The sequence below is a fragment of the Arvicanthis niloticus genome, chromosome X (assembly GCF_011762505.2).
Source record: "Arvicanthis niloticus isolate mArvNil1 chromosome X, mArvNil1.pat.X, whole genome shotgun sequence".
NCBI classification, from domain to species: domain Eukaryota; kingdom Metazoa; phylum Chordata; class Mammalia; order Rodentia; family Muridae; genus Arvicanthis; species Arvicanthis niloticus.
The window spans coordinates 7,434,892-7,462,701 of record NC_047679.1 but is presented as its reverse complement, the minus strand read 5'-3'; the positions used below and the strand labels follow the sequence as shown (position 1 = coordinate 7,462,701).

At 37.8% G+C, this 27,810-nt stretch overlaps 1 protein-coding gene across 2 annotated transcripts in view; it reads right to left on the bottom strand.

Annotated features, from left to right (window-relative positions):
* The window catches only part of Med14 (mediator complex subunit 14), a 77,323-nt gene that overhangs the window by 26,992 nt on the left and 22,521 nt on the right, over positions 1-27,810 (bottom strand). For both annotated transcript variants that reach the window (XM_034486374.2, XM_034486375.2), the window contains exons 11-20: positions 17,837-17,962; positions 15,151-15,229; positions 12,725-12,884; positions 9,723-9,917; positions 8,777-8,911; positions 6,919-6,995; positions 2,815-2,975; positions 2,582-2,728; positions 1,341-1,432; positions 64-216 (exon numbers count right to left, since the gene is read on the bottom strand). In XM_034486374.2, coding sequence (XP_034342265.1) covers positions 64-216; positions 1,341-1,432; positions 2,582-2,728; positions 2,815-2,975; positions 6,919-6,995; positions 8,777-8,911; positions 9,723-9,917; positions 12,725-12,884; positions 15,151-15,229; positions 17,837-17,962 — 1,325 coding nt within the window. The remainder of the gene's footprint in view (positions 1-63; positions 217-1,340; positions 1,433-2,581; positions 2,729-2,814; positions 2,976-6,918; positions 6,996-8,776; positions 8,912-9,722; positions 9,918-12,724; positions 12,885-15,150; positions 15,230-17,836; positions 17,963-27,810) is intronic.

Below are 27,810 nucleotides of genomic sequence, written 5' to 3'. Positions count from 1 at the left end.
GAGGTGCTTTGCATAACACACCACTACTAATAGATCTTAAGACAGAGAAGTGAATTTAATTACCTGTAATAACTGAACCACATTTGGTGTTTTGTTGAACATTTCTTGAAGTTGATGGAGAATGGTATTGTGACAGTTACTGCAACCTGAGTTTGGACCAACTGTTCCCAAAGAAATGTGAAATTTCTGATGAATGGAATTCCACTGGATACTAATCTAGATAAAAAAACAACACATATTGAATAAATTGCAAAATAACAGATTCGAGATGAAAAACATGATAAGACAGATCAGCAAACATTGAAATGAGAGCTTTTTGTAAAAATGAGTAATGTGAAATTTGGTCCCAAACTCCAAATGTGATATTCATATAGAACCTCAGAACCAATGAGTATGTATATCAGCTCACTTTTACTATATAAACTAGAAAAAAAAATTAATCTTTTTTCTTTTTCTATTTCAACTGCAGAGTCATATTCTCAATGCCACCAACTAAGAAGCACTGTTACAATTAAAAAGGAAACTACTTCAAACACACATTCACTCAATTCCTAGTATTTTCAGATATTCCTAGTTATAGAAGTGTCTAGAGAGAAATGAGTTTAAGTGTTTGGTGAAACAAGTATAAGTGTTCTACAAGTCTCTATGTGCACCATGGACATGGTTAGTGCCCAAAAAAGCCTGGAACTGGATTTACAGATGGTTGCTGGGGACCCAAGCAGGATCCTCTTTGAGAACAGTAGACCCTCTCAATCACTGGAGTCCTCTCTTTAGTTCCCAACTGACTGCATTTTTAAGGAAAAGAGGTAAATAAGTATAGATTACAGTGAGTATATTTAGAATTAAGATACAAACAAAAATGAATATATTCATACAAACAAGGTAAACTGTATTTCTCAAAGCCATCCATATATAGTCAGACACCAATGATTTGAAGTCAATGAAGGGAAAACCTAGAGCATAGGCTCTATAATATATATAATATAATAGACACTATAATTTATTTAAACATATATCACACTTTTCATTTCAGCAAAGCATTTAAAATATTTCATGTTACTTGAGCCTTTATTTAAGGCACTTTTCTTAATTTTTAAAAGATACATAAAAAACCTTCCATTTTTATATTTATTTTTATTTTATTTTATTTCTGTGCATTGCTGTTTTGCCTGAGTGTCTATCTGTGTGAAGGAGCCAGATCTTGGAGTACAAACTGTTGTGAGCTACTATCTGGGGGTTGGAAATTGAATCCGGGTTCTTTAGAAATACTGACAGTGCTTATAATCACTAAGCCATCTCTCCAACCCCCAGAACATCCATGTTTGAATTCATATACTTACTGAGCTTCCTTTGGTGGTTCCATAACACAAGATAAGTTTTCGATAATTATAAACACGAACTTCTGAGAAAATATTCAGATGAGCAGGTATTTCTAAGCAGAAACAAACAAAATGCATTGATAGGACATGTAACACTTTTTTTAAAAACAGGTATGAAAAGAAGGACCTTTTGGCAAATTATAAGCCTAGTTTGGTTGCGATAAGGTCTCCTTTAACCCTCAGAGTCTCTAAGTACTAAGGGTGATAGATATATTCCTGGATCTTTCTGCCTTTACCTGCCAAAGTGTCACGATTACAGGCCCACATCACCATGCCTGTTTGTTTGTAAAAGGCAGTAGCACAAATGAAAAGAATGGAAAGCCAGGACAGAGAAGGTGAGACATGAAAAATGTCTAGCACAGTGACTAATGCAGCAAAGCACTTTCTCTGTCCTGGCCTCGTCTGCTATCAATTTATGCCAATAAAAACTCTAGTACAAAGCAAAGCTTTTAAGTCTCTGTGACATGTTTTTGTCATCTATAAAATAGGGGATACCTATTTGCTAAGTAGCTGTGCAATTTAAATGTGCTAGTGTTAGGACATAATCCAAGAATGGAGCTGTGTAAGACTTCTGAGTGTTTGTGAGAAAACATTCAAGAAAACAAGACAAGTGTCTTATGACCCCAATTTCTTAAAAAACATAGAATCATTCTTGGAGTGTGCTTTGAGCCCTTCCTAGGTGTAGCACATAGGAGTGAGTTTGCTTCAGATTCCTCATTACAACTGACTACTGTTATTTGTTTCTGTGCCTCTATGGAAAACATGTTTTGGCACATGGGACTTGTACTGTAACTGCATACTTTACTCATGTGCTATTTTTTAACCCTCACAGTATAAATTATATGATGCTCTGCATAAAGTTGGCTATTGCACGAGACTGCCTCATTTACTGCCCCCATTCCCTCAGGTGCAATACAGTATTGTCCTGCTGACACAGCACAATGAATGGTTACTAGATTGCATACGCACAGTAGATGAGTACTATATTGTAACACCAAAGTATATTCCTCACAAGTCTGTCTATGTGCCCAAATATCTAGAAATAAAAAAAACAGTTATTTTCTCTGAAGAAAAAGAGACTGTACACTAAGATAAAGGAGACAATTTTTGACTGTATTCTTTTTTAAACGATGTACAGGTTTTACTTTTTCTGTTACATGAAGGAGGTACTTTCAATTTAAAAGGAAGACTATTACACATACCTGGTAGAGAACGTGCAAATTCCAACACACACTCGTATAATCGGGCAATGCTACTCCAGTCATTAAGAAACATTTCAACTACTTTTCTACCACCAACAGGTTCAGACAACAGATTTTCATATGTCAGATAAACATGTCGGGATGGTCCTAAAAGATTCAAAAGAGAAGACTAATAGTAAACACTACTTTAAAAAATACAGACATAAGCAAAAACAGTGTGTAAAAGATCTTACCTTGCTCCCTGGTAGAAGTGCCATTAAGTGGACAATTTGCAAACACTAACTCTGCCACCCATGTACGGTTATTTCTACCTTGTAATCGGAAAGTGCAATCAAGAAGGGAGCGGTCCAGAGCCTTTTGTGTTTCCTCACTTATTCCCTTGCAGGGAGGGATTCTGGTGATGAAAGACAGCATATAAAACTTGTTATGCACAAAGACATAGCAGAAAGTAAAGATGACAGACAGGGTAAGACAGCAGAGCTTTAGGTCCAATATGGCTTCTAGATCCCTTCTACAAAGCAACAGTTCCCAGCAATTGGTACTATTTAACCCACGTCACTTCACATCATCCTATATCAGGACTCTCATTTTAACTCCCCACCACCACCAACTCCCAGCCCCAAGAGACAAGGTTTCTATTTTCCTTTTACAGAATTGGAGACTATTTATCACCTCATACGGCATTATGAAATAATATAATTTAGCATTTATAATTTCAGTAGTTGAAATTACAGGTGCGCTACATTAATTTTCTATTATCTGTCAACTCATACATTGGAGACTTTATAATTATTCCTATCAAGGTAGTATCTCGAATACAGAAACTTGTTTCAGTTTTCTTATTCAGAATACACAGAAGAGGGGGTGCTCAGTTTTGGCAATACTGCTAATTTTGACTGGACAATTCTTTATTATGGGAGGGCTGTGTTGGGCCTCCATGGCCTCAATCTACTAGATGCCAAGAGCACTTCTGACCCCTATTTCTTAGGTAATGATAAGAGAAAAGTATTTTTAGACATTGCCCTTAATGTTCCTTAAAGAGTAAAACTACCCCACCTCCATGTTGAAAACCACTGACCTGGAATTGAAAAACAGTAAAAGACAGATTTTTTTTAACTTTTGACTAAGTGAAATATTGTATTAAAATGTAGTATCACAATGTTCTCAATTGAAGCTTTCATCACATCTTCTCTTCAACATGCAGATTTTTGCTTTGTTGGTTTATTTCTCTATAGTCCAGGCAGGCCTGGAACTTATAGCAATCCCAATGCCTAAGCCAACTGAGTTTTGGAATTATTGACGAGAACCAAAGCATCACCAGATAAAGTTAGCCAAAAAGAAAAATATCAAAAAGATGAGGGCAGGGGTAAAGCCCATAGGGCTGGCAGGTGAAATGAGCCAGAGGGTATACAGTAGATGTGAGCATGTGGTTCATGGCAGGCATCTTTGGTGGCTTCCAAAGGCAGAGCTTGGGCGACACTGTTCAGGTGCCCACTGGGGCCTCCAGGCAGTGTCAGAAGAGGACTGCCAACAGTGGAAAGGCTTGGACCAGGTACCAGGCTCCTTAAGCGCCCACTGGTAGTTCTCAGCTGAGGGCAGGGACAGAGATAAGCAGCCTCAAGAGAGGAGGGCGGGTGAGAAAGTAGGTGGAACCAGCCTGAAGGAGAAATGAGGCCTCCGGGAACCAGTAAAAAACACCTGGAACCAGTAATAAACACTGCCATGAAAAACAAATGCTTCGCTACCAAGAAAAATATATGGGCCCCTCAACAGAAAGATGGTAAGTACTGAAGCGCTCACTACCTAGTGCAGTTTGTGCAAAGGCTAGAAGTTTCTAACAAAATAATCAAGTGTGCTTCTAGCATCTGTGGAGATATATAGGGCCAATTCCACCACCTTATGAAATTGTAGAATTTGGTGGAAAAAATCAAAATGTACAAGATATCTAGCTATTGATAGGTCCAAGTGTAGACAGGCAATTATTCCCTAGCGAACATGTCTCCTCTTGTAACTGGGTATGGTGACCCAAGTGTGTATGTATTCTAAGCTACTTAAGAGAGATCTCAAATTCAAGCCCAGGCTGAGCAACTATAATTTACATAGACCCTGCAGATGTAGCATAGTAGTAGGAGAAATACATGGAAAAGAAATAGTTCTACCTAAACTGCATTACAAAAGTTGGGCTTGTTAAAGTGCTTGTAATGCTAACACTAGGAAGGGAATTAAAGTCCTACACCAGGGACAAAGAGGCAAAAATATCAATTTACAAGACTAGACTCTGCTACATAAAACAGTCTCAAACAAAAAATGGGCAAAAATCCCAGAATGTGTGCTAATATTGAAAGGAACTTATAAAATGGACAAATGACCCAATGTGGCTTTTATAATCAAAGTCCAAAAACATACTGAGATGGCAATGTTTGGAAATATTTTGTAGATTTACCTTTCACTCACACCTTTGGTAGATAGACAGATATTCTGTTCCACAGTGGCCTCTCTCCATCCATGTTAAAATTCAGGGATTGTTTAGAAGCCACATGAAGACCAAATATAATCTGTTAGTCAGGGCCAGACAATCATAGTGGATGGGGTATTTCACCCTGTAGTATTTAGATAAACGCCATCTGAAACTATTTAACCCTACCACAGGTTTCTCATGCCCAACTGCTTATAATGGAGGGATAATGTTGATGCCAAATCAGGATGTAGTTATTGTTTTTGCCCAATTACTGGTATTGTTGTGAGAACAAATTACTATCATCGAATTAGATGACACTTTAAAATAGCTGTAGGTAAAAGCATACACGTGCCACAATGTGTATGTGTCAAGGTCAGAGGGCAACTTTAGTTAGATAAACAGCTCCCCTTTTCCAAGTGTCATTAATTTTTAATGTGCAAAATACTAACGTTCATTGTAATATTTCCTTATCTTTATCTCTCATATTCACCTTTTCACCCACTACCTATACTTTCCAGCATTACTTGGTTCTTTATCCTCTGTCCATTTAAAACTAGACCCTATGCCCACCTTTCACTTCCCCTCTTGTGTACGTACATGTGCTGGTTGGGAGGATAAGAAGCTCGGTCTCACTATCTAACTCAGATTGAAAGCAAACTCATGACAATCCTGCCTCCATATCCTAAGTGCTAGAATTATGGATGTGTACCACCAGGCCTAGCACCCAACTCCATTTGTTTGCGCATTCCTACTCATCAAATTTGCTAACTCCGCTCAGTTACTACCACTGGGGTGGTGACTTTGTCACCTGTGCAAATGTTACCCTGAGCTTGAAACATTTTTGTCTGCTCAATAGATCTGTAGGCCCCTCAAACTTACAAAAGTCCTTTCACACTGTGGTGTCCTCTACTTCAGAAACCATCACCCATCCTTTGCCTAGGACAAAGTAAGTGTCCTTGCTGCCTCCCCTGTACCTCTCAAATCTACCTAATCCCCAACCCTTGACTATTTCATCTCCTAAGTCCTTACAGAAACATACCATAGGCCAAGCTAACAGCAATTGAAACATGAACATGAAGTCAGCAACTGGGGTTGCTAACTTCCATCTCATTCTCCTTTCTTTTGTAGACTTCGATAAGGTTCAATTTCCAGGACAACTTGTCTAGTGATGTTAGTTTGTACTTAAAAATCATTCACTGGCTTCTTTTGGGGGTTGTTTTTGTTTCTCAAAATGGGTATCTCACTATAATGTCCAAACTGGTCTTAATCCTCTAGTGTCAGCCTCTTGAATAATTGTGAAGATACTGTGAGGAATGTGCTAGAGTGTCCACCTTCTGGTGTTTCCTAATACCATTAGGATAAGGTCTACATTGCTTAATGACAGAAAAACTCAGCTCTAACCCTTCCAGCTTACACCTTTGTGTTCATCTCTCTGTACCTCCTGCTCAACATTCAGGTCCAGAATGCTGGGCATTCTCTTACCTCCAACACTTCATCTTAGCAGTTACCTCTTCTGGTTAGGACCTTCTACTCTAACCCCATCTCCCTTTCCTCTGGCTGATTCTCATCACTGTTTCAGTCTGAGTACAACTGGCACTTTCTTGGGAATTCCCACCTTGACTTTGAGCAAGCCCACATTTCCCTGCTATGCAAACCCAAAGCATCCTGGATTAACAAATGATGCCCTAAAATGCCAGATGGTGCTGGACTGCCAGAAAATAAGCAAAAAAGAGCCTCCCCTGGACCTCCGCAATTCTACACGAAATCCATGACATACACAGACTGTGAGCACTACTTTACTCTGTTTCATAGGAGAGAATTTGTTCTCCACTGTGACTACAAAGTGTGGTGCCAAGTTTGACATAAAACACAAGCTTACTTTAATAAGCGAATTGCATGGCTGAAGCCATCACCTTCTACTTGCACTCCCTGATGTGGTATCTCCAGGTTGGACAACTAAAAAGAGAAAAAAAGCACGGGGGTGTTAAACTGTTTAGTTCACAAAAGAAATCAGCTTTTCTCTGCATGTTATCTATTTTGATCCCACCTGTTTTACGAACAGTCTTTGTCAAAGTGATGATATATCAGTATGAGCAGTCTTCCTGTTATTAGACTTCTGTGGACACTATAGTAAAGCAAGTGCAACTCAAAGGTGTTCAACCTTTCACTTAAAAGAAAATCTCCACAGTACAGAATTCTTCAATATTCAGTAAACAAACCCATTTTTTGCTACAAGCTAAAAGTAATCCAGAATCAGTTCAAGTGGTTCCAAATGAAGTAACTAAAAATGAAGTGTGGTTTTATTTGTGATTCTACTGTTTGATCAAAATGAAACTAAAATCAGGCAAACATGGGGGTGGGCTGAAACTCATCTGGCGGAGCTCCAAGTAAGGAAGGCATGCCAGAAGGTCCTCTGACGGAATGAAGGCTTGCCGTCAGTAAGCAATAACATGTCTTCTATGACTGGATTCTTACATACCCTGTTCCACAAATTAAAAACACTGCCAGGAAGATTATACGTAGTGATTCACAGCTCAGGCATTATTATAAGCAGAAAATGAGCTAGTGTTTTAATATTATCTGTCAATTCAAAGGAGAGATTGTAGTTAAGTTCTTAAGAGCTTGAATGAATTCAAGAAAGTAATGTATGAAGTTCCCGTGTGTATAACATGTATGGGCATCTGTGTACAGGTATCAGAGCCACCATGTGCACCTGCAAAAACCATACATTTCTTAAAATTCTTCCCAACACACAGTGAGGTGGACAGGAATGCATTGCACTGTCCCAAAACATGTGCCTATTCTCCCCACCACCAAGACAATAAGAATTCAGTGGTACTACTCTAAGCAGTTGAAATGGTAAAATCCAAGAGAGGAAGAACGTGGCTCAGGCACCCACACACAGACATACAAGTAGGCAAAACAGCAATGCAGATAAAAGTACTGATAATAATGAGAATGAAATGGGAGGTTGCAGTAGGCATGATGGCGTATGACTATAATCTTAGGATAGGAAAGTAGAAACAAAAACATAAGGAATTTAAGTTTATCCTTAGCTACATAGCAAGGTCATAGGGAGGCTAGGCTACGTAAGAGCCCTTTTCAAAAAACAAAATCCAACAAAAAGAGTTGTTACTTCACTTTACATTCATACTTACATCTACATGGTAGATGTAATGAGAACATTTTTAATGACTTATTTTATATGCATTGTCATTTTGTCAGCAGGCATGTCTGTATGAAAATGTCAGATCCCCTGGAGCTGAAGTTATAAACAGTGTTGAGCTGCCATGTGGGTGCTAGGTACTGAACCTGGCTTCTCTAAAAAACCAGCCAATGCTCTTAACTCTGTAGCCATCTCTCTAGCCCCATACAACATCATATTTTTTGAAAGACATGGATTCCACATCAAAGTAACATTTAGTTTAATATTTTTCTCAGAAAGGAGTATAGTGTTAACTAGTGCTCAAAAAACACACATTAGGTCACCAATTCAACAAAGAGTCATGCCTTATTAAGCAGCCATCTCTGATAAGACTTAAATAATGTATGAGGTAGAAGACGTTAATTATTAAAAGTTGTACCATTTTCTTTAACTGGGAAGAATAGACTTTCAATTAATCTAAGGAGAAGACTATGAGGTGATGGAATAGGAGACAAAAGAGTTTGTGTGGACCGGGAACTACTCCTGCTGCAGCCACGCAATTTCAGTTAGCATCTCAAATCTCCCCACTTACCTCCAATCGAAGTCCTACAAATGGCATGTTTGTGTCACACATAGCGACAAAGTGAGCTAGAACTTTATTGAAGGCACACATTTCTCCTGATCGTTTGGCTTTCTTGCATTCTACTGGACATGGGTCATCGGATAACTATAAAATAATTTTTAAAAAATTCCATGTGATTGTGAGTCACTAAGGCAATGGAAGCACTACAACAAAGCCTGGGGCTAACTTAAACAAATGTGACCTCTCAACACAGGTTACTGAACAAACCAGAACACAGACACAAGCAACTAAGTAATACAGACTTTGTGTTTACAAGTTTCTTTGTGGTAAATGATATATTGTTATTAATAAAAACAAAAGCATTTGGACACACATCTGTAATTCTAGTACTCAGGAAGCAAAAACAGAAGGATGTTGTGTTTGAGGCTAGCCAGGGCTACAAAGAAAGGTAACATGACAAACAAAGGCTCAAAATCGGCCTGGAAAACAAATAAGGGCTAGGAATGACCTCAGTGCTTGCCTAGATTACACAAAGCCCTGTGTTCCACTTCTGTCACCAACCCCCTACTCTCAAAAGAGGAAGCATTTTACAGAAAATGTGCATAACTGTTTCATTGCTGCTGTGTACACACCTAACTCTTTCCCATTTAAAAAATAATGAAACCAAGCATGGTTAACATATACCTGTAAGCCCAGCACTTGGGAGGCAGAGGCAGTTTAAGGTCAGCCTGATCTACAGAGCCAGTTCTTCAGGACAGTTGGAACTAAATGGAGAAACCTTGTCTCAAAAAAAAAAAAAACAAAAACAAAAACAAAAAAAAACAAAACAAAAACAAACAAACAAAAAAACCCAAACAGTAATAATAGTTTTTTTAAAAAAATAAAATAAAATGAGAAGGGCATTGCAAAAACAATCCTACTGATCAATTCTGTGCTAACTTCTATGTGAGCATACCTTGTGCTTGGTACCAGTTCTGGTCTGTTTTTCAGTCTTTGTATAGGACATTAAATCCTGGATGTCGTCCTTGAATTGCTGTAGCAGCAGTGCCATGACAGGGCTGTCCTCACGATCTGGAGTACTCACAGACATAAAGTAATACTTGTACGATAGCTGTGTGGGCTTATTAGGAACCTCAAGCATTTCCACGACCTAAAATGACCCAAATGAGGAAGAAGTGAGACCCAGTAGAATAAGAACCATTGTACATTGCCATCTTAAAGTCAAGTGCAGCCGGGCGGTGGTGGCGCACGCCTTTAATCCCAGCACTTGGGAGGCAGAGGCAGGCGGATTTCTGAGTTCGAGGCCAGCCTGGTCTACAGAGTGAGTTCCAGGACAGCCAGGGCTATACAGAGAAACCCTGTCTCGGAAAAAAAAAAAAAAAGTCAAGTGCAGTTTGTCGACAGTAAACACAAGAAATGAGATCATTAAATTATTGCTATTAGTTATCCTTGATCTTCACATTTCCTGTTGAAAGTTGAAAAAAATGTATCTAAGCCGAGCGAATCTTCTAGGAAATTATCTATTTAAATTGTCCTTTTACCTCCCTTACCTGTGAATACTCCCTAAAACCTCAATTATTGGAGCCAAGAAAAAAACAAGTAGGATTAGAGGCCCAACCCACCTTTCACTAGGAAACAAGGGGAAATTCCTTCTTTTTTTTTTTTTTTTTTGAGATAGCGTCTCAAGTAGTCCAAGCTGACCTTGAACTGTTTCCTCTTGCCTCCATATCCCTCAGACTGGGCTACACACCAGTTGCCAACACATGCAGCTGAAGCCCGAGTGTTAAGCTAAAAACTATAGTCACTGTGGGCACAATATGAGCAAGCAGCAGCACTGGAATGTAGCTGAACACGCCTTCTGAGAGTGCCATTGAGGGGCCACACCATGTCTTTAGATGTCACAGTTTATGCCATCCTACAAATATCAACGTCTAGCTAAAAACCAGAGCACGAGGACTCTTAGTGGCATGATAAATCTCTACCCTTACTGAGATAGAGGTTACAACAGTTTTCACTTACCAAAACATATACTGTACAAAAATAAAAAAGTTTAATGTAGGCCTGGTGGGTCAGGCTTTCTAATCGCAGGTTTTAGGAGGACAGAGCATGAACATTACAAGTTTAAGGTCTAGGGAGGAAGAAAGGACTCGGAGGGTAAGAGCACTGGCTACTCTTTCAGATGACCTGGGTTCAATTCAAAGCAACCATATGGCAGCTCACAACCCTGTATAACTCCAGTCCCAGGGGATCAGATCTTCTCCTCTGTCTTCTAGACACACATGGTGGCACAAACATACATGAAATAAACAATTAACACTAAAACAAATAACATGAGTTCAAGTCCTGCCTTGCTACAGAGCTGTGTTTAAAGTTACCTCAGCAAGTTAATGAAACCTTGTCTTAAAACATAAAAAAGAAGGGTTCAGTGGTAAATTGCTTGCCTAGCATGTCTTATATTATGGATTCAATTTCCAGTACCACCCAAATAATAAATGTCAAAGACTTGAAAAGCACAGATTTTCATATTATCTAATTATAACATAGACATGAGTGACAAAATATAAAGCAAAAAGAAACTATGAAGCAATTGATTAGACAGCAATCCTTTTCTTTTTGTCAGAGTTTCTCAGTGTAGCCCTGACTATCCTGAAATTTGCTATATAGATGAGGTTGGCCTTGACTTCAGAGACCTGCCTGCCTCTGCCCCACAGGTGCTGGGATTAGAGGCATGTGCCACCACCTGCCACCTGCTGGTACCAATCCTATTTTTAACGGCCATGTAGAGACAAATTCTAAGGGAAGGAGAATGACCTATACTCAGGTTTGAACTAACCCACTAAAACAATTTTTTTTTTTTTGGGTTTTTCCAGACAGGGTTTCTCTGTGTATCCCTGGCTGTCCTGGAACTCACTCTGTAGACCAGGCTGGCTTCGAAGTCAGCCAAATTTTTGTTTTATTATCAGGCAACTGATATTAAAAGCTGGCTATTCATTGACACTAAATAAAGCCAGCAACTTAAACAGTATATACCTACTTTAATTTTACTTTTGGTGTGACTGAGCACAAAGCTCTATGTATGTTCACAGGCTGATTATTCATCATCCCTTCAAATGTAGCTCAGCCAACTGGGCAAGAAATGAATTGATAAAATCCATGTCAGTGATAGACTCACTAATGTATTAACTCAACAGATCAACTGGTTCGTGGTATCACTTTAGGATACTATGATTAAAAAGTACAGCTGAAAATCTTAAAACTTCATTCCTATTCCTTTCAACCAAAAACCTTGAATTAAAACTTCCAAGCACCATAGATTTTCATCGAAAATATTTGCTGTCCATATAAACTTCTTTAAGTGTGAAACTATATTTATAGTAATACTTAAAAATAATTCTAACCAATTCAAAGATCTCAAAAATAAACAAAATAAACAAAAACCAAACTGAAAAATAAAAATATGAAAAGTCAAGCATCTCAAAATAGGAAAAACGGAACATTACAAAGGAAAAAAAAATCTCAGGAGAAAAGAAAGCTACTTTAGTAATGTATGTTTTCCCAAATTCTTGAAGTAAAACCAAGCAAGTTTGTCATGATACCAAACATCTCCAAAGTTTCATAATAGCTATAGTTAGTTTCACTCAATTTTTCCTATCTAACCAAAGAGATGCTTCATTCCAATCAGAAACTAAGCTTCCGTTGTCTAATATAATAAACAAAGGCTCCCCAACAAGCTAGGCCTCACTATGGCAGAGGCACTAGGGTGAGAGGTGGAGGCTATCTTACATTCTCCAGCAGAGACTTACTTGATTTATTCCTTCAATCTTACCCGCTGGGTTGAAAATCCCTATATGAAGGTCAGACACCAAGTAAAATTCCTTTGCAGGTGAAATTAGACAAGAAAGCTTTCTGTGTACAACCAAAATTACTGAATTTGATCAATCATCTTGGCATACTTACAATGTAGTACTGTGGAAGGCGGGTAAGTTTAATAAACAGCTTATTCTTAGAAAGGCTTCCAATGGGGTGTGTGGAAAAGTTGGCAAGCTGCAACGTTTCAGTGGTTATTGTAGGCAGATGCTTTATAGATTGTTTGCAACGCTGTTGTCCCAGCCAAAACCTTAATTTAAAAGACAATCCATGTTATGAAATCATAACTTTTCTGGTTAACTATATGCCACTGATTTACAAATAAATTATAGAGCACTAAAGAATAATTGGAAAAAAAAAAACACTGAGTGGTGGAGCAGAGACAGGTAGATCTTTCTGAGTTCAAGGCCAGCCTGGTCTACAGAGTGAATTCCAGGACAGTCAGAGCTATACAAAGAAACCCTGTCTCAAAAAGAATGATAGCTGAAATTTAGTCAGTGGACACATTACCAAATTGTTGTAGCCTGTTGGGCCTACAACTCACTATATCAATCAGGTAGCCCCCAAAACTCACAGATCTAGCTCTCTCTCCCTACAGAGTCCTAGAAATCTATTTTTTTCTTTAATCATTAAAACCCATCTAACATTTAATTATAACTTTAAAGAATCAACTGGAAAAACTAAAGGTAAACATTCAAATATATCCTTTGTTTCATTTCTGGCAAGAGTTGCAAATGAATATTCATTCTAATCAAAATATCTTTTTGAGACTATTGTGTCTACTAATGTTATTAAAGGAAAAAGAGATGAACAATGAACATACACGTGGCTATAAGTCAAAAATCAAGCTCACAGTTACATTAAAAATCCTAAATATTGCCAAGTATGATGGCATACACCTTTAATCCCAGCACTCAGGAGGCAGAGACAAGCAGATCTTTGAGGGCTAGGACAAGAGGCTTGTACATGTCCAGGTTATTATTTCACACAAATACTAAAGAAGTTGGGGTTTATATTTTATATGTGAGTTATTTGGGGTTTTTGTTTAGCTTGGCTTGGTATTTTTGGGATTAGAACCCCTACTATATACACCTCTGGCTGACCTAAAAGTCACTATGGAAACAAGGCTGAACTCAGTAATCTTCCTATCTCTGCCAAGTTCTGGAATTAGAGGCATGTGCCACCATGCCCAGCTGTTTCTTTAAATAGAATCTGTTTTTCTTCCATAATACAAAAATATCACATGGACCAGATGCTCAATATCATTAGCCATTATGGCAAAGTATTCTAAGATTGCCATGAGATACCTAGTCATACCAAACAATAGCAAGTATCTGTGCAAAAACAGAAACCCTCACATGTTGATTGAATGGCAAAGTGACATAGCTACTTTGCAAAGAAGTTTGGGAATTTCTTTCAAGTCTAACATAATTTTTACTCTCTACCTCAACAATTCCACTGCCAAGTTTTGGCCACAGAAAATGAAAATGTAAGTTCACATAACAGCCAAGAAGAAGTGGTAACAACTCCATTTATTGTAAACCAATTTACTATAGAATAAAGAAAATGTGGTCTGTCCATTCAGTAAAATATGATTAAAGCAAAATAAAGACACATCCTACAACATGACCACTAAAAAGACAAGTGGAAGAAGCCCATCAAATCATACAGCTTATGCTTCTGTTTAAAAACAAAACTCAAACAAGAAATAGACTTGCGATTACCTGGGGCTAGCAATGATGATTAACTGTATATGGGCAATAGAAAAGTACTTTTTAAAAAATGTGGTACAACTAGATTGTTGAGACAGCTGTCAAATGTGATAACTTTACTACAAATTAATAAATCTTATAAAGTGTTTTGAAGACTCTGAGTTCAGCATGGTGGCACATGTCTATAATGCCAGTACATGAGAGATAGAGGAAGCTGGATAAGGAGTTCAAGACTTGTCTCAGCTACATAGCAATTCTGAGAGATAAGTTTCAGTTGTGTGAGCCTGTCTCAAAAGCAGAAATCAATTGAGTAAGACTAGCTTGGTAAGAGCTGACATAAAGCTCCCTCAGTGGGGCCAGAATGGAAATGAAAGCACAGGTAATTGTCTCTGATTCTGTTAACAGGGTAATTTTGAAACAAACTAAATGACAATGTTAGAGAAAAAGAAACAATTTGGACAGTATCTGCTGAGAGATTAATACCACAAAGCTTCTGAACAAGAGCAAATCGGTTTCTATTAAAGGACAATTTGTGAAGTGCTTGTTCTGGAGAAAATATGATGAGGAATCAAAGTTTAGTGTCATGCCCTTCTGACCAACACTGGATCTAGAGGGCAATCTGATAGGACAGCCATCCTGGACGAGTTCCAAGGCAAATTAGAGTTCAAGGTACCAAAGGTGCTCAGGTTTCATGTCACAAACTTTTAAGAACAGTGACTGATTAAGAATAATGATGGAGAAGAAAATAAATACTGTTAGGATAGGTTTCCCTTTTCAGTCTGGAGCTAAATTAAGTAAGCTTACTTCAGTTGCTGAATCCAAGGGATGATCCGCTTCATGTCATCATTCAAGGATTTTTCCATGTCCTCCAGAGTGGCCTGGTCTACAGAATAAAGAATTCATTCACCCATTGCTTAAACACAAACAAAAGCTTTATCTATGCAGCCAAACTTTAAATTAAACTTTAGGCAGAAAACCATGTTGTATGTGAGTAAGAGAATAAAATAAATCCAACCAAGAGCTGTCAATCAACTTGCTTTTCCTCCTTCCCATTTCACTGGCAAGAACAAGTAACAAATGCATTTCCAACTTATGAAGTACTTAAAATTCAGAAAATTATTAGAGTTAGAATCTTAACTAAAATAAAAAAAATCAGTGTTTCTTTTAACAGCACACAAGTCATCTCAAGCATATGCAAGATAGACTTAAACGACTGGCTTACTAGATGCCAGTCTAAATTTTTAATGGCAGTAGAAAATATTAATAAGTAGAACACTAAGGGAAAAAAGGAAGGCACAAAATGATTTTAACTAGATCAAAATCTAAAAAAAAAAAAAAAAAAATCAGGAAAAAAAAAAGCCATTGCAGTCCCCATTGCCCAAAACATGGTAATAACTGCAATAAGGGGTCACAGCACAAGAAGGTTGAGAAGCACTACTCTACAGGAACAGAAAGGAAAGTGTGCACCCCTTGTAAGGACATGTCAAAAAAAGCCTAGGAGTCAGGAGTGAAGCCCACACTAAAACAAACTCCACTGACATTAACTTATTTCTCTGCAGCCCCCACAACAGTGAGAACATACATCAGAGCCTTTATAACATCCATCAGGAAAACCTTGATCATGAGTACTGGACTAACTAAACTTAACTACCTTCCTGGCCACCTGTGCCTCAGATCACTGCCTTCCATAGGAGACATTGCATGGTGCCCTATCCCATATGGATTTTCCTCTGTCCTCAAATGCCCATCATCTTGCTAATCCAGCCAACAAGATGGTCAGCCATGGCATGATAAATACATAGTTTAATACTTGTTATATCACAGTGACAGGGTTCCCAAAAATGTCGGTGCTGTCATTGCTGCCTCAAAGCCAACTGTACTATCCAGTTTGGCTGGGTTATTCATTAGCTTCAAGACTAGCATACTTAGCAGCCTCCTACTTAAGGTAGTTTGTAGACCTAGGCACTATGCAGTGAGCTATGGTAACCTGACAAACTCCACAGGGCTGGGCTTACTTCCATCATGTCTGACCTGATGTAGGACAAACATGCCCTTGTCAACTGGTGTATGAGGGAAGAGATAAAAGTAAAGTTTTCTGAAGCCTATGAAGACATGGCTACCCTAGAAAGCAGATAACAATGAGGGAAAGGATGAGTATTACCAGATGATGTGATTTCAGTTTTGCTGTCTGCTGTCATGTAGAACTGTCATATACTTAAGCAACAATTAAGTGATGTTTCCATTTTAAATGATGGGGGAGGGAACTTTAAAAAAGCAAACCACTGTCATATGCCATTTACCTATCATAAATATGTAATTCAAAGTCTTATTTTTCATGAGCTGCTAATGTATGTTTCACAATTCTACCTTTTTAGCCAAGTGTAATAGGTATATGACTCTAATCCCAGCTCAAAAAGCATAGATAGGGATATCTCTTTGAAATCAAGGCCTGCCTGGGCTACATAGCAAGTTCTAGGCCAGCCAAAACTACATATCCTGTCTTAAAAACAATTTTAAATGAATAATAAAATTTAACTTACCTTTATAGCTACATAATAGAATCAAAAAATCCCTTATTTTAATTTCTTTTGTTTAATATTAACTCCAAATAGAGTATATACACCATAATCAGGAATATTGTTTGAGCAGTCATAGAAAACACTTTTTTCCTAGTAAATATATATATCATTTGAGAATACCCACACAATAAAAGAACAAGTTAGAAATCAAACTTTTTTTTGAGACAAGGTTTCTCTGTGTAGCCTTGGATGTCCTGAAACTAGCTCTGTAGACCAGGCTGACCTTGAAAGAAATCAAATTTTAGGACTGGAAATATAGTTCAGTTCACACACTTGACTAGAAATCAAACTTTCATTTCTACTGAGTTAAGGCCAGAGAAAATTCCTCTAGGGATCTATATTCCAAATCATTACATAGACATACTGTCATAAATATGTTCTCTAGTCACAAAGGATACTAGCAATTCCTAGTAGTCATTTCTATGTCAATTTATTAGTGATTAAATAAAAACTAAACTCCTGAACAGATAATCTAAAAATCAGCCATCACTGTTATTTTTACATAATAAAGTTTAACTTCTAATACCAAAAAAATTTCAAATTAGACTTTAAAAAAAAAGAGTTCCAAGGAAGAGCTGTCAGTTCATCATTCCTCCCATACTTACTTTCAACGCTGCACAAACCCCTTCCCACACATTATTGTAGAGAAGTTTCAGTTTGCTTTTCTTACAAAATTTTCCTTGGGCCATAGAGAAGATGGCTTAGGGGTTAAGAGCACATGTTATTACTGCAGAGAATCCAGGTTCAATTCCCACGACTGACATGGTGATTCACAGCCACCACACTCCAGTTTCAGGAGATCTGACCTCTTAGTGCTAACGGTGTACATGCATATAAGCAGGCAACACACACACACACACACACACACACACACACACACTTACATTGAATGACTACATTTAGTAACTTACCAAGTCCATAAAGCATCAATTGGAACATTCCAGAATGCAAATCTACAAAAATGTGTAGGCACTCCGAATTACCACAGGGCTCCAAGATGGGTACAATAAGAGCTGGAAGTGCAGTCTCTATGGAAGCTGAACAGTTGAGAATTAAAAATTATTTTTATATCTGAATATTTGCTCTAAATTATTTTCAATGAGTAGGAACAAAGGGAAGTCTGGATATAGAAGACATAATTCTATAAAGGTTGGAACTGAATAACAATGTCAATTAGTAGGAGCTGAAAAGGAAGCATGGCATTTTCTAGGTTGCTACACAAAAGACATATATATATGAGAAAAAGACAGGAAAAACATCTGAAATTCTATTAAAAAAGAGTTACTTTATCTATTAAAAGTCCAATACCATCAGTTAACTGAGTTCTTTATATTCCATAGGTCAGGGTTTAAGTCAACATTTATAAATTTTCTCCCCCTATCCCCTTTTTCCGGTTTGGTTTTGGTTTGATGGGGTTTTACTCTGTAGTCTCCCAAGTTTTTACCTCCCAAGCATTAAAGGACTGTGTGAGTCACTACTGCTCACCCGAGACTTTCCTAGTTGAAAAATATCAGGAAAAAATATTTTAGAACACAAATTTACACCTCAATAAGATTTTCAATGTACTCTTTTATTTTAAAAAATGTGTTTTTTTTCTGACATCAAGAGGTCATGTTTAAGAAACACTTAAGAACTCTTCAGTATTATAACATGGGAATTTTTCTTCTCGTTTGTAAGTCCTAGATAATAAATCTAAGAGTTTAGGGATATTTCCACCAGGCCCTATCAACTCATCCTTTAATCCCTCAAATAGGCAAACTGAAACCTAGGAACTCAAAGCACTAAAAAGCGCACTGGGGCTCAGAGTGGTGGAGCCCACAAAAGGAAAGTCCTCTGGCCACAAACAAATAAGAAAAAAATGTCATCTGTGGCCACCCTACTCATCTTGCAGACCTAACAGGGCCAGATCTGGTTATGGCATGGTGGGAAAAGCACATCATTTCATTCATATTTGTTTAAGACAGGGTCTAACTGTGTAAACACTCACTATGGAAGCCTGGCTGGCCTCGATCTCAGCAATCCTCCTGCTTCTATCTCCCAAGTGAAGGGATTAGAGGCATGAGCCACTGTAAAGGAATGTTGATTTTAATTCAGAACATGGCTGTTCTGGCAAGAGATCACATGCAAAAACTTTCTATGTGATCTGGGTGGAATATAGACATGCCTTTAATCTCAGGAGACAGAGTCAAACAGATCTCTTGAGTTCAAGGCCAGTCTGGTATAGAGCCAAGTTTCAGGTAAAGAAAAGCTTAGGTCCAAGCATGTATACATCTTTAATCCCAGCACTCAGGAGACAGAGTCATGCAGATCTTAGTTCTTTCTAGCCAGTCCTGTTCAGTTTGTGGAATTCAGAGGTAGTAACTCTCAGTTACCATGAAAGCTTTATAGACACAGGTTGTAGACAGAACAATTGAAACACAGGTAAAGACAGAACAAGCCAGAAAATGAGGAGGAGCCAGAAGATTAGAAAAGATTGCTAGAGTTAGTTTTAGGCTAAGCAGAGCAATTCAATAAGAAGCAGAAAGCAGCTAGCTTGAGTTAAGTCAGCTTGGAGAGGAGTTTTGAGTCAGAACAGCTGAGTTGAACCAGTCACCCAGAGCTCAGAAAGGGTGAGCTTATTCAGAAGTCTCAGAGGCTGAAAGCATTCTAGGCCTGGATTAGATTTTATGGAGACTAGAAGCTCCCAGGACTAGGCCTGGAAGTTAGAAGAACTGAGCCAGGTGAATAAAAGGTACTTTTACAAGTCACCATTCATGAATTAAAGAATTGGTCCACCACAACTTATAAATTTACAAAATTTAAAATGTGTGAAGATACCATTGGTATTATCTATGCAAACAAAATGTAAATTTTTAAGGTAAAAAAAATGGAGACTAAAAATTTTTGATACAATATTTTATAATTCAACACCAGTGCAACAAATGAGATTAAACCAACAGTGTCTTGAACATAGTACATTATGCAGTAGAATAAAAAGTATTTACAGTTTTGAAGCAGGGTTTCTAACTGTGTGTTTATGTGGCTTTGGGAACAGAATCCAGAGCCTTAAACATGCTAAGCCCATACTCAATTACTGAGTCACATCATTTGATAGGGGTTACTAATTTTTAAAACATTTCTATACAGTTATAATTTGCGATGAGGTACAAACCAGTGCATTATTTAATCAAAATAATTTTAAAACAATATAATACACCTGCCAATAGAGATGACAATTATAATTTCAATCTAATTATCAAGACTGAATAATCTCATACAGACATGCATCAGAAGATATACATTCAAAAGAAAATAACGTCGATATATCCTATGGCCACCAATATATATTTTTGGTGGGTTTATTTGGTTAGTTGGTTTTGTTTTTTGAGAAAATGAAGAGAAATGCGGAATTAAGCACAATTAAATACACTGATTTTAGTAAACTGCTTCCATCTGACAATGCCAATTCAGACCTAGTGGGTGGAGACTCCTAGGACTCAGACATCACTGAGAACTGGCTACATCATATCTCCCTGCCTTGCACTATTTTGGTCTTCTCTGCACCTGGTTGCCCTTGAGGCAACTTCACCCCGAGGAAACCAAATGCTTCTATCTGTGCTATTTCAAATCCCTGCAGCTGTGCCTTCTCCTAAGCCTTTCTTGAAATATTCTAATCTCTAAATTACTCACTTCAGGCTATTCCAGTTAGAAATTTGGAGAAATGCAATGGATTGAGAGCAACAGCACTAACAGATTCAAAGAATGGGCTATAGTTCTATAGGCCAGGCACATACACCTTTAATACCAGCACTGACTTGGAAGCAGAGCCAAGATGATCTGAGTTCCATGGTAGCCATGGCTATATAGTGAGACTGTCTCAAACCAAAACAAGAACAATTTATACCCTAAAAAGGTAGATAACAGAGCCTTTTCCCTTGTAGAAAAGTGCTGATAAGATGGACCAATCTCAAAAGGAAGCTCCTTCCTCATCTCCAAATCATAGTTCCTATAATACTATCCTCAAACACCTAGGACAGTAGGGAACAAGAGCTTGAAGCAACTAAGGTAGCACATGTTTCAACTAAACTAGAGATCTAGAAAGAACATATGCTAACAACAGCTTCCAATTACAGTTGGAGAATGGAGCTCAAAGCACGTTTGTGTTTGAAAGCATGCAGCTGAACTCAAAACCTTCTGGCTACTCAGGGAGAGACACCACTACAATATACATGTAAGAGAAATTCTGAGAACTTAAATCAGTACACCAAACTACCACTACCAGAACATGTGTTTACACAGGTATGATGATATACACTTTAAAACTAGAAGAAGAGGCAGACAGAACTCTTTTTGAGGCTATCCTCGAATCACTACATAAATTATTACACAATGATTTCCAAGCCAGATGGTCTACATAAGGAGACCCTGTGTTCAAAAATAATAGGAAGAGCTCATGTTTAGTTTGATAGAAGCTAACCAATGCAGTCTAAGATAATTTTGAATTCCTAACCCACTACACCTCCACTTCTAAGCCTCTAGCTAGCCCCAGTGTTAAGATTACAGGCATAGGACAATACTCTGAATTTTATGTGGCCATGAGGCTGAACTCAAGTTTTTAGGAATGCTAGACAAACACTTCACCGACTGCTGCATCTTCAGTGCTAGAGATTACTTCTCAAAATAATATCCCCTGAGCAATTATTCTGACAGCTTTTTTACTTTACTGAGCTTTGTTTACCAAAGATATAAGCAAGAGTAAACAAAAGCCTATCAAAACATCACAAATTTTCATTTTCTGCAGCTCCAACAAAATTTTAGAATTTTATTGCTTTGTAAAATTAGAAATAAGAAGAAATAAAGATTGCAAAATGCTTGGTCAGGTGTAATGGCACATGCCTTTAATGTCAGCACTCAGGAGGCCAAGGCAGGCAGATCTCTGGCCAGCCCATCCTGGTCTACAAAGTGAATTCCAGGACAGCCAGAGCTACACCGTGAACCCCTGACTCCATGGGGGAAAAAGATTGTAGAATGCTTAGAGTTTTCCTTAAGAAATGTTACTGGTACAACTGCATATCTTCTTCTACACCTATCTGATACTATACACAAAAATTAACTCACGATTCAGAGCTAGAAGTGTATGTCTTTGGGAATCTCAGGTTTTTAAGACATGGATACTTAAATACAACATGAGAAGTATAAACAAAAAAAGTGGACACTGAATGTCATTTAAAATAAAAAGAATTTTAAAAACGTGAGCATAGTGGCATACACTTATAATCTCAGAACTAGTATAGTAGAGGCAGAAGGACTGCCTCAAATTCAAGGCCTGCCGGATGTATACAGAGTAACAGGCCTACTGGTGGCACATTGTGAGAGCCTATCTCAAAAAAAAAAAAAAAAAAAAGGGTTGGGCATGGTGCTATACACTTAGTCCTACCAGTTGGAAACTTTGGAAAATGGAAATAGGAGAACCAAGAGTTTGAAGCCAACATAAACCACATGACATCCTATCAGAAGGGAAGGAGGCATGGCGGAAATCAGTAGTAGAAATACCATATAAAAAGTTAGCAAGCATGGGAAAAATTCTTGCAAATTATAATGTATGAAAAGGGACTTATATCCAAAATATAAAAAGAAACTCTTACAATTCAATTAATGAAAAAAGATAAATGCAATTATAAAATGGACAACGGATCTGAACAGACATATGAAAAGATGCTCAACACAGAACAAACAAGTCAAAACTATAATGAAATCTCATACATACTAGGGTGGCTAGAAACACAAAGGAACACTAACCAGTATCAGTGAGAATATGGAGAAGGTAGAACCTTTACACACTGTTGGTGAGGTTGTCAAAGTCATGTTCAGTATGTAAAAAAGTTAAACAGAGTGGCCAGATCACTCAGCCATTATATTCTTAGGCATATATACAAGTGTATGTCCACACAAAAACTTGGACAAATGTTCACAGCTACATTCACAATAGTTGAAAATTAAAAATAACCACAATATATGGTATATATAACAATAAAATTATTAAAACATGCTATAACATAGAGAGACCTCAAAAACAATATGCAAAAGAACACTAATTACATGATTCATTCATATGAAATGTTTATACAGATAAATTTATATAGTGGATGAGTAGCTGTCAGGAGCTAGAGAGGGGTAAATCAGAATGACTGCTAGTAGCTATGTTTCTTTAGGGGATGACTACAATATTCTAAAATTGGACTATTCTAAATATGCTAAAAGTCCCATTAAATGTACATGGATATTTCAACAATATTCTAGTTCCCATGAGTTTCAATTATACTTCCTAATCACTACTTTTATTTTGAAAGATGAAAGGGGTTAGCGTCTTATAATTAATATTAGTGAACACTAACAATTAACACACACACATACATGCAGGAAAAAAAACATTTTAACAAAATGAGAAAATGGATCTTGTCTCCACTATGGACTCATCACACAGATGGAGTTATTCTCTTACCAAATTTTGAATGAACATGCACCCCAATTCTTGACTGCCTGTCTTTCTTCCCTAAAACCCACATTTGCATTTTTGCTAAGCTTCCCTTTCCCTAGTTCTGAAAAATGTTAGGACTCACTGGTGGGAAGGGACTGGGTGGGGCCTCATTCAAGTTAGACCAGGAAGTGACTGGAGATTCTACCCACAGCAGAGGATTACATTCTCAGCTGGGAATTTGCTAAGAGAATGACTCCATCTGTGTGATGAGTAGTGGAGAAAAGATCCATTTTCTCCCTCGTGTCTTGAAGGGCTGTGATGGGGTGCCATTTTGATAAAGGGCCTACCATATAAAGCACAAACTATTCTGAAACAATCACAAGTCAAGGGACCTGGGGAATCAACATGCCACAGCCCCTGGGTAGAAGACTGCAGTGAAGAGCAGTTGAGAACAGGAGGAGAGCCAGATGCTGAGTTCAGGCAGCAGGAAGAGCTTGGGCGTTGAAGGGTCTGGTGGTCCATGATAGAAATAGACCCCATTCATCTGAGGATAGATGCAGTCTTACGGCCCATGAGCCCAAGGTCAGCAGGTAGCCCAACCTCTGGAGCCACCTGTCAGCTGCAAGGTTCTCTGCTGGTAGGACTGAGAACTCTGAAGCTCAGGTCCAGTGGAGTTCTCTCAACTTCTGTAGCCTCCTCCCTCCCGAAGGGTGTTTAATGCTGTACTCAAAGCACTGAGACACATAGTCCTCCAGTACAGATGTCATCAGTACTCTGCTTTCTTGACTCCCCAAAACATTCAACTGGGGAGTCTCTGAAGTATGGGACAACCTGCATAGCCCACAGGCTGCAAATCTAAGAGGGGCCAGCAGAGGTTTCTGGTATGCAAAGAAGGGAAGCTCCTAAAATGAAGACAGCTCTGTCGGACATCTGACACTTGACTGGTTCAGGCTCAGCGCCCTCCTAAACGATAGGAAAAAGAAGAGACTCCAACTTCAATTGCATACCCTTCCTACCTGGAAGACTCTAATATTAGAGTACACAGAAAAAAAGTACTGATACTTTGCCATTTAGGTTTTTTCCCTTTTTACTACCTGTTTCATTTTATTATAATTTCAGTATTATTTTTACTTTATATACAGGGGAGGGGCTTAAACAGGGTTTTGCTATGTAGCTCCGATGGCCTTGAGCTCACTATGTAGTCCAGGCTGGCCTTGAACTCCAGATCTGCCAGCCTCAGCCTCTTGAATGCTGGCATTTTATGTGTGAACTGCCACACTGAGTCTTTTTAATAAAACAAACAACAAACAAAAAACAGGTAAATATTTGTTGAATTTTAGTTTCTCTCCTTACAGAAAAATAATCACAAAAATATAGCCATAGTACGGATTTAAAAGGCTACATAATGGTAGCTTTTCCCTCCCAGAAAAACTTTTGTTTTTCTTTATTATTCTGATATTTATCTAGTTTTGTTTATGAATATTTCTTTAATGTGCAATACTTTAACCCTATTGTTCTTTTTTTGTCTTCCTAACATTCGTCTTCTTTTTCTTTTAATTTTGGTTTTGCATTCTTTTGACCTTTACTTTGTTCATTTACTATTTTTACTTTTATCCTAAATAAAATTTACAGTGATAACTTAATCTGTTTTTTTTTTTTTTTTAGCTATTTTCTGTTCTGTGGTCATAGGAATTATACAAGTTAGCATTCATTGATTTTAAGTGTATTCCTGTTATCAGGTTTTAGTGTTGTAGCACCTCATTTTTCTCTTCTCTGAATGATAGTGGAGGTTGACCCCTCAAGAAAAGGTTTCTCAGTAAGAAATCCTCCCATTAAGACTGGAAGAGATATCCCATGCAGATAAGTGCATCAGAACCATGAGAAAAACAAGGCAACACAGCATATACAAAAGATCCTAATTCCTCAGCCAACAAATCCAAAGATACTAAGGTAGTTCTAATACTGGAGAAAAAATTTCTGCTAGTAAAAATATTTCATAAAATAACAAAGAGATGAATTAAGAAAGAAAGTCAATTATGGATCCAAATTTCAAAGGCCTGAATGAAATATAGACATGAAATTAACACTGATAAGAAGTTCAGCAAAGAAAGAGACTTTGAGGGTAGAGAAGGGGTAACAAAAAAGCTAGTAATGAAAAACTAAATTAAAACAATGAAAAGTGCATTGGAAAAGTTCCAGCAATACACTAAAATCCAGAAGCTGGAGATGATCCAGTGGTCAAGGGCTCTGGTGGAGAAGAACCAGTTCAACTGCTAACACCCATTCATGAAACATTCATACAAAGAGCAAGGAAGACAAGGATAAAGAAAGTCTATCAGACATCAAAGAAAGTAAATACGAGGCCAGCCTGGTCTACAGAGTGAGTGCCAGAACAGCCAGGGCTACACAGAGAAACCCTGTCTCGAAAAAGCAAAAAAAAAGAAAAAGGAAAAAAAAGAAAAACAGAAAGTAAATAGACCAGCATGACCAACAGCCAAATTAAGAATCCATGGACTGAAGGAGATGTCAGAGTTTTTAAAAGCACTTCAAGGCTGTCTCCTTTGTAAATCTTAAATCCCTACGGTACTAAACATTTATTCGAAGTTCCAAATGCATTGTCAATGTTGCAAATCAGTTCCAATGCTTTTACAACCAACTCTGAACACAAGAAAAGCACTACAGTTTGTTTTATTTCACATTCTCATAATATAAGGCAAATGTAAAATACCAAATTCTGATATTATCAAAAACATGAAATAAGACATGCACACTGAAATGTTACAACAGGGCTAGTGAGATGACTCTGCAGGTAAAGGCATTCATGAAGCTTGAGGACCTGAGTTCAATCCCTAGGGCTCACAGGGTAGAAAACTGACTTCTTTAAGCTGTCATCTGACCTCCACAAATATGCTGTGGCATTCATGCCTCCACAACCCATGCACATGAATAAAAACCATATATATATATATATATGAATATATATATATTCATATATTCATTCTGGGGTGGGGAGATGGGGGAAGGGGGAAGAACTTACATGATGAGAGGGTACTGGGAGGAGAGGTAACAGCTGATATGGGGTTGTAATGTAAGTAAATAAATTTAATTTTAGAAATATACTCCAAGCCAGGCAGGGATGACATAACTCTTTAATCCCAGAACTCGGGAAGCAGAAGCAGGCAGGTCTCTGAATTCTACACCAGCCTGGTCTATGGAGCTAGTTCCAGGACAGCCAGGGCTACACAGAGAAACCCTGTCTCAATAGAAAAAAAAAAAAAGAAAAGAAAAAGAATACAGTCCAGTGTTCTATGGCAAATTTCAACAGAACAAAGGTATAAAAACAGCAAATGCTTTTGCAGCAGCCTGATCAAGATCAGGGCAGAAAGTAGTAAGATGGAAATGAAAACCTACGAAGACTCATTAAAACAGTTGGTTCTTCAAGACAAATACTTTCAGCCCAGACTAAAATTAAGAAGCAAATCAATAAAGTTAGATAATAATAAAAAAGACAATATAATAAAGACCAATGAAATTCAGAGGCAAATTAGGAAATACTTTGAAAATCTATATTCAAAAAACCAAGAAAAAATGCCTTACCAAGAATAAAGTTCTTAGATACAGCCTACAAAATTAAAACCAAAAGAATAGAAAATGTTTAAACAGATCTATAAAGAGCAATGAGACTGAAGAATAAAGTTTCTTGGCTAAAAAGTATTGAGATCAAATGGATTAATCAGGTTGTGCTGGAGCTTTTAAAAAGGACACACTCTTCAAACTATTCCATAAAAAAAGAAGGGCAAGGAATATTACCAGACTCATTCCATGAAGTCAGTATTACCCTGATACAAAGACCAAACAAGGATGAACATACACCAATTTTTCTGATGAACATGCGTATAAAAATTCTCAATGAAATACTTGCAAGTCAAATTCAGCAACACAAAAGATTCTATGTGATTCCAGGACCTTCAGTGATAAGATTCTCCATTTCATCCAAAGCCTAACCAGAAATTGACCTGCCTACAGCCCTGAGGTCCCAACAAGGGACCAACGATGATCATTGATGAATGCCATAGAGGTACAGTAATCTTTTCAACAGGACCCAGAACACCTCCCTTACCATCCATCCTCAAGCCTTATGCAAGGTTTATGCACTCCCATACCAAGTTCCAAGTGTATAAAGAGCAGTCTGGAACAGGGTACCTATCATGAGCTAAACCAAGAGCATACTCAAGCACACAGGCTCTGCTTTTGCATCCAGAGACAAGTTCAACCTCAGCAGAATTTGGAAAACTTTAATCAAGAGCTGTCAACAGAGAGATGGTTTTGTTTATCTGAGCCGTGGAGATTTGTTTTCATGGGCTAAAGAACATATTCCTTTTTGACACTGCCCTTGTTGTCTTCAGTTCTTATAAAGCAAGGAGTTGG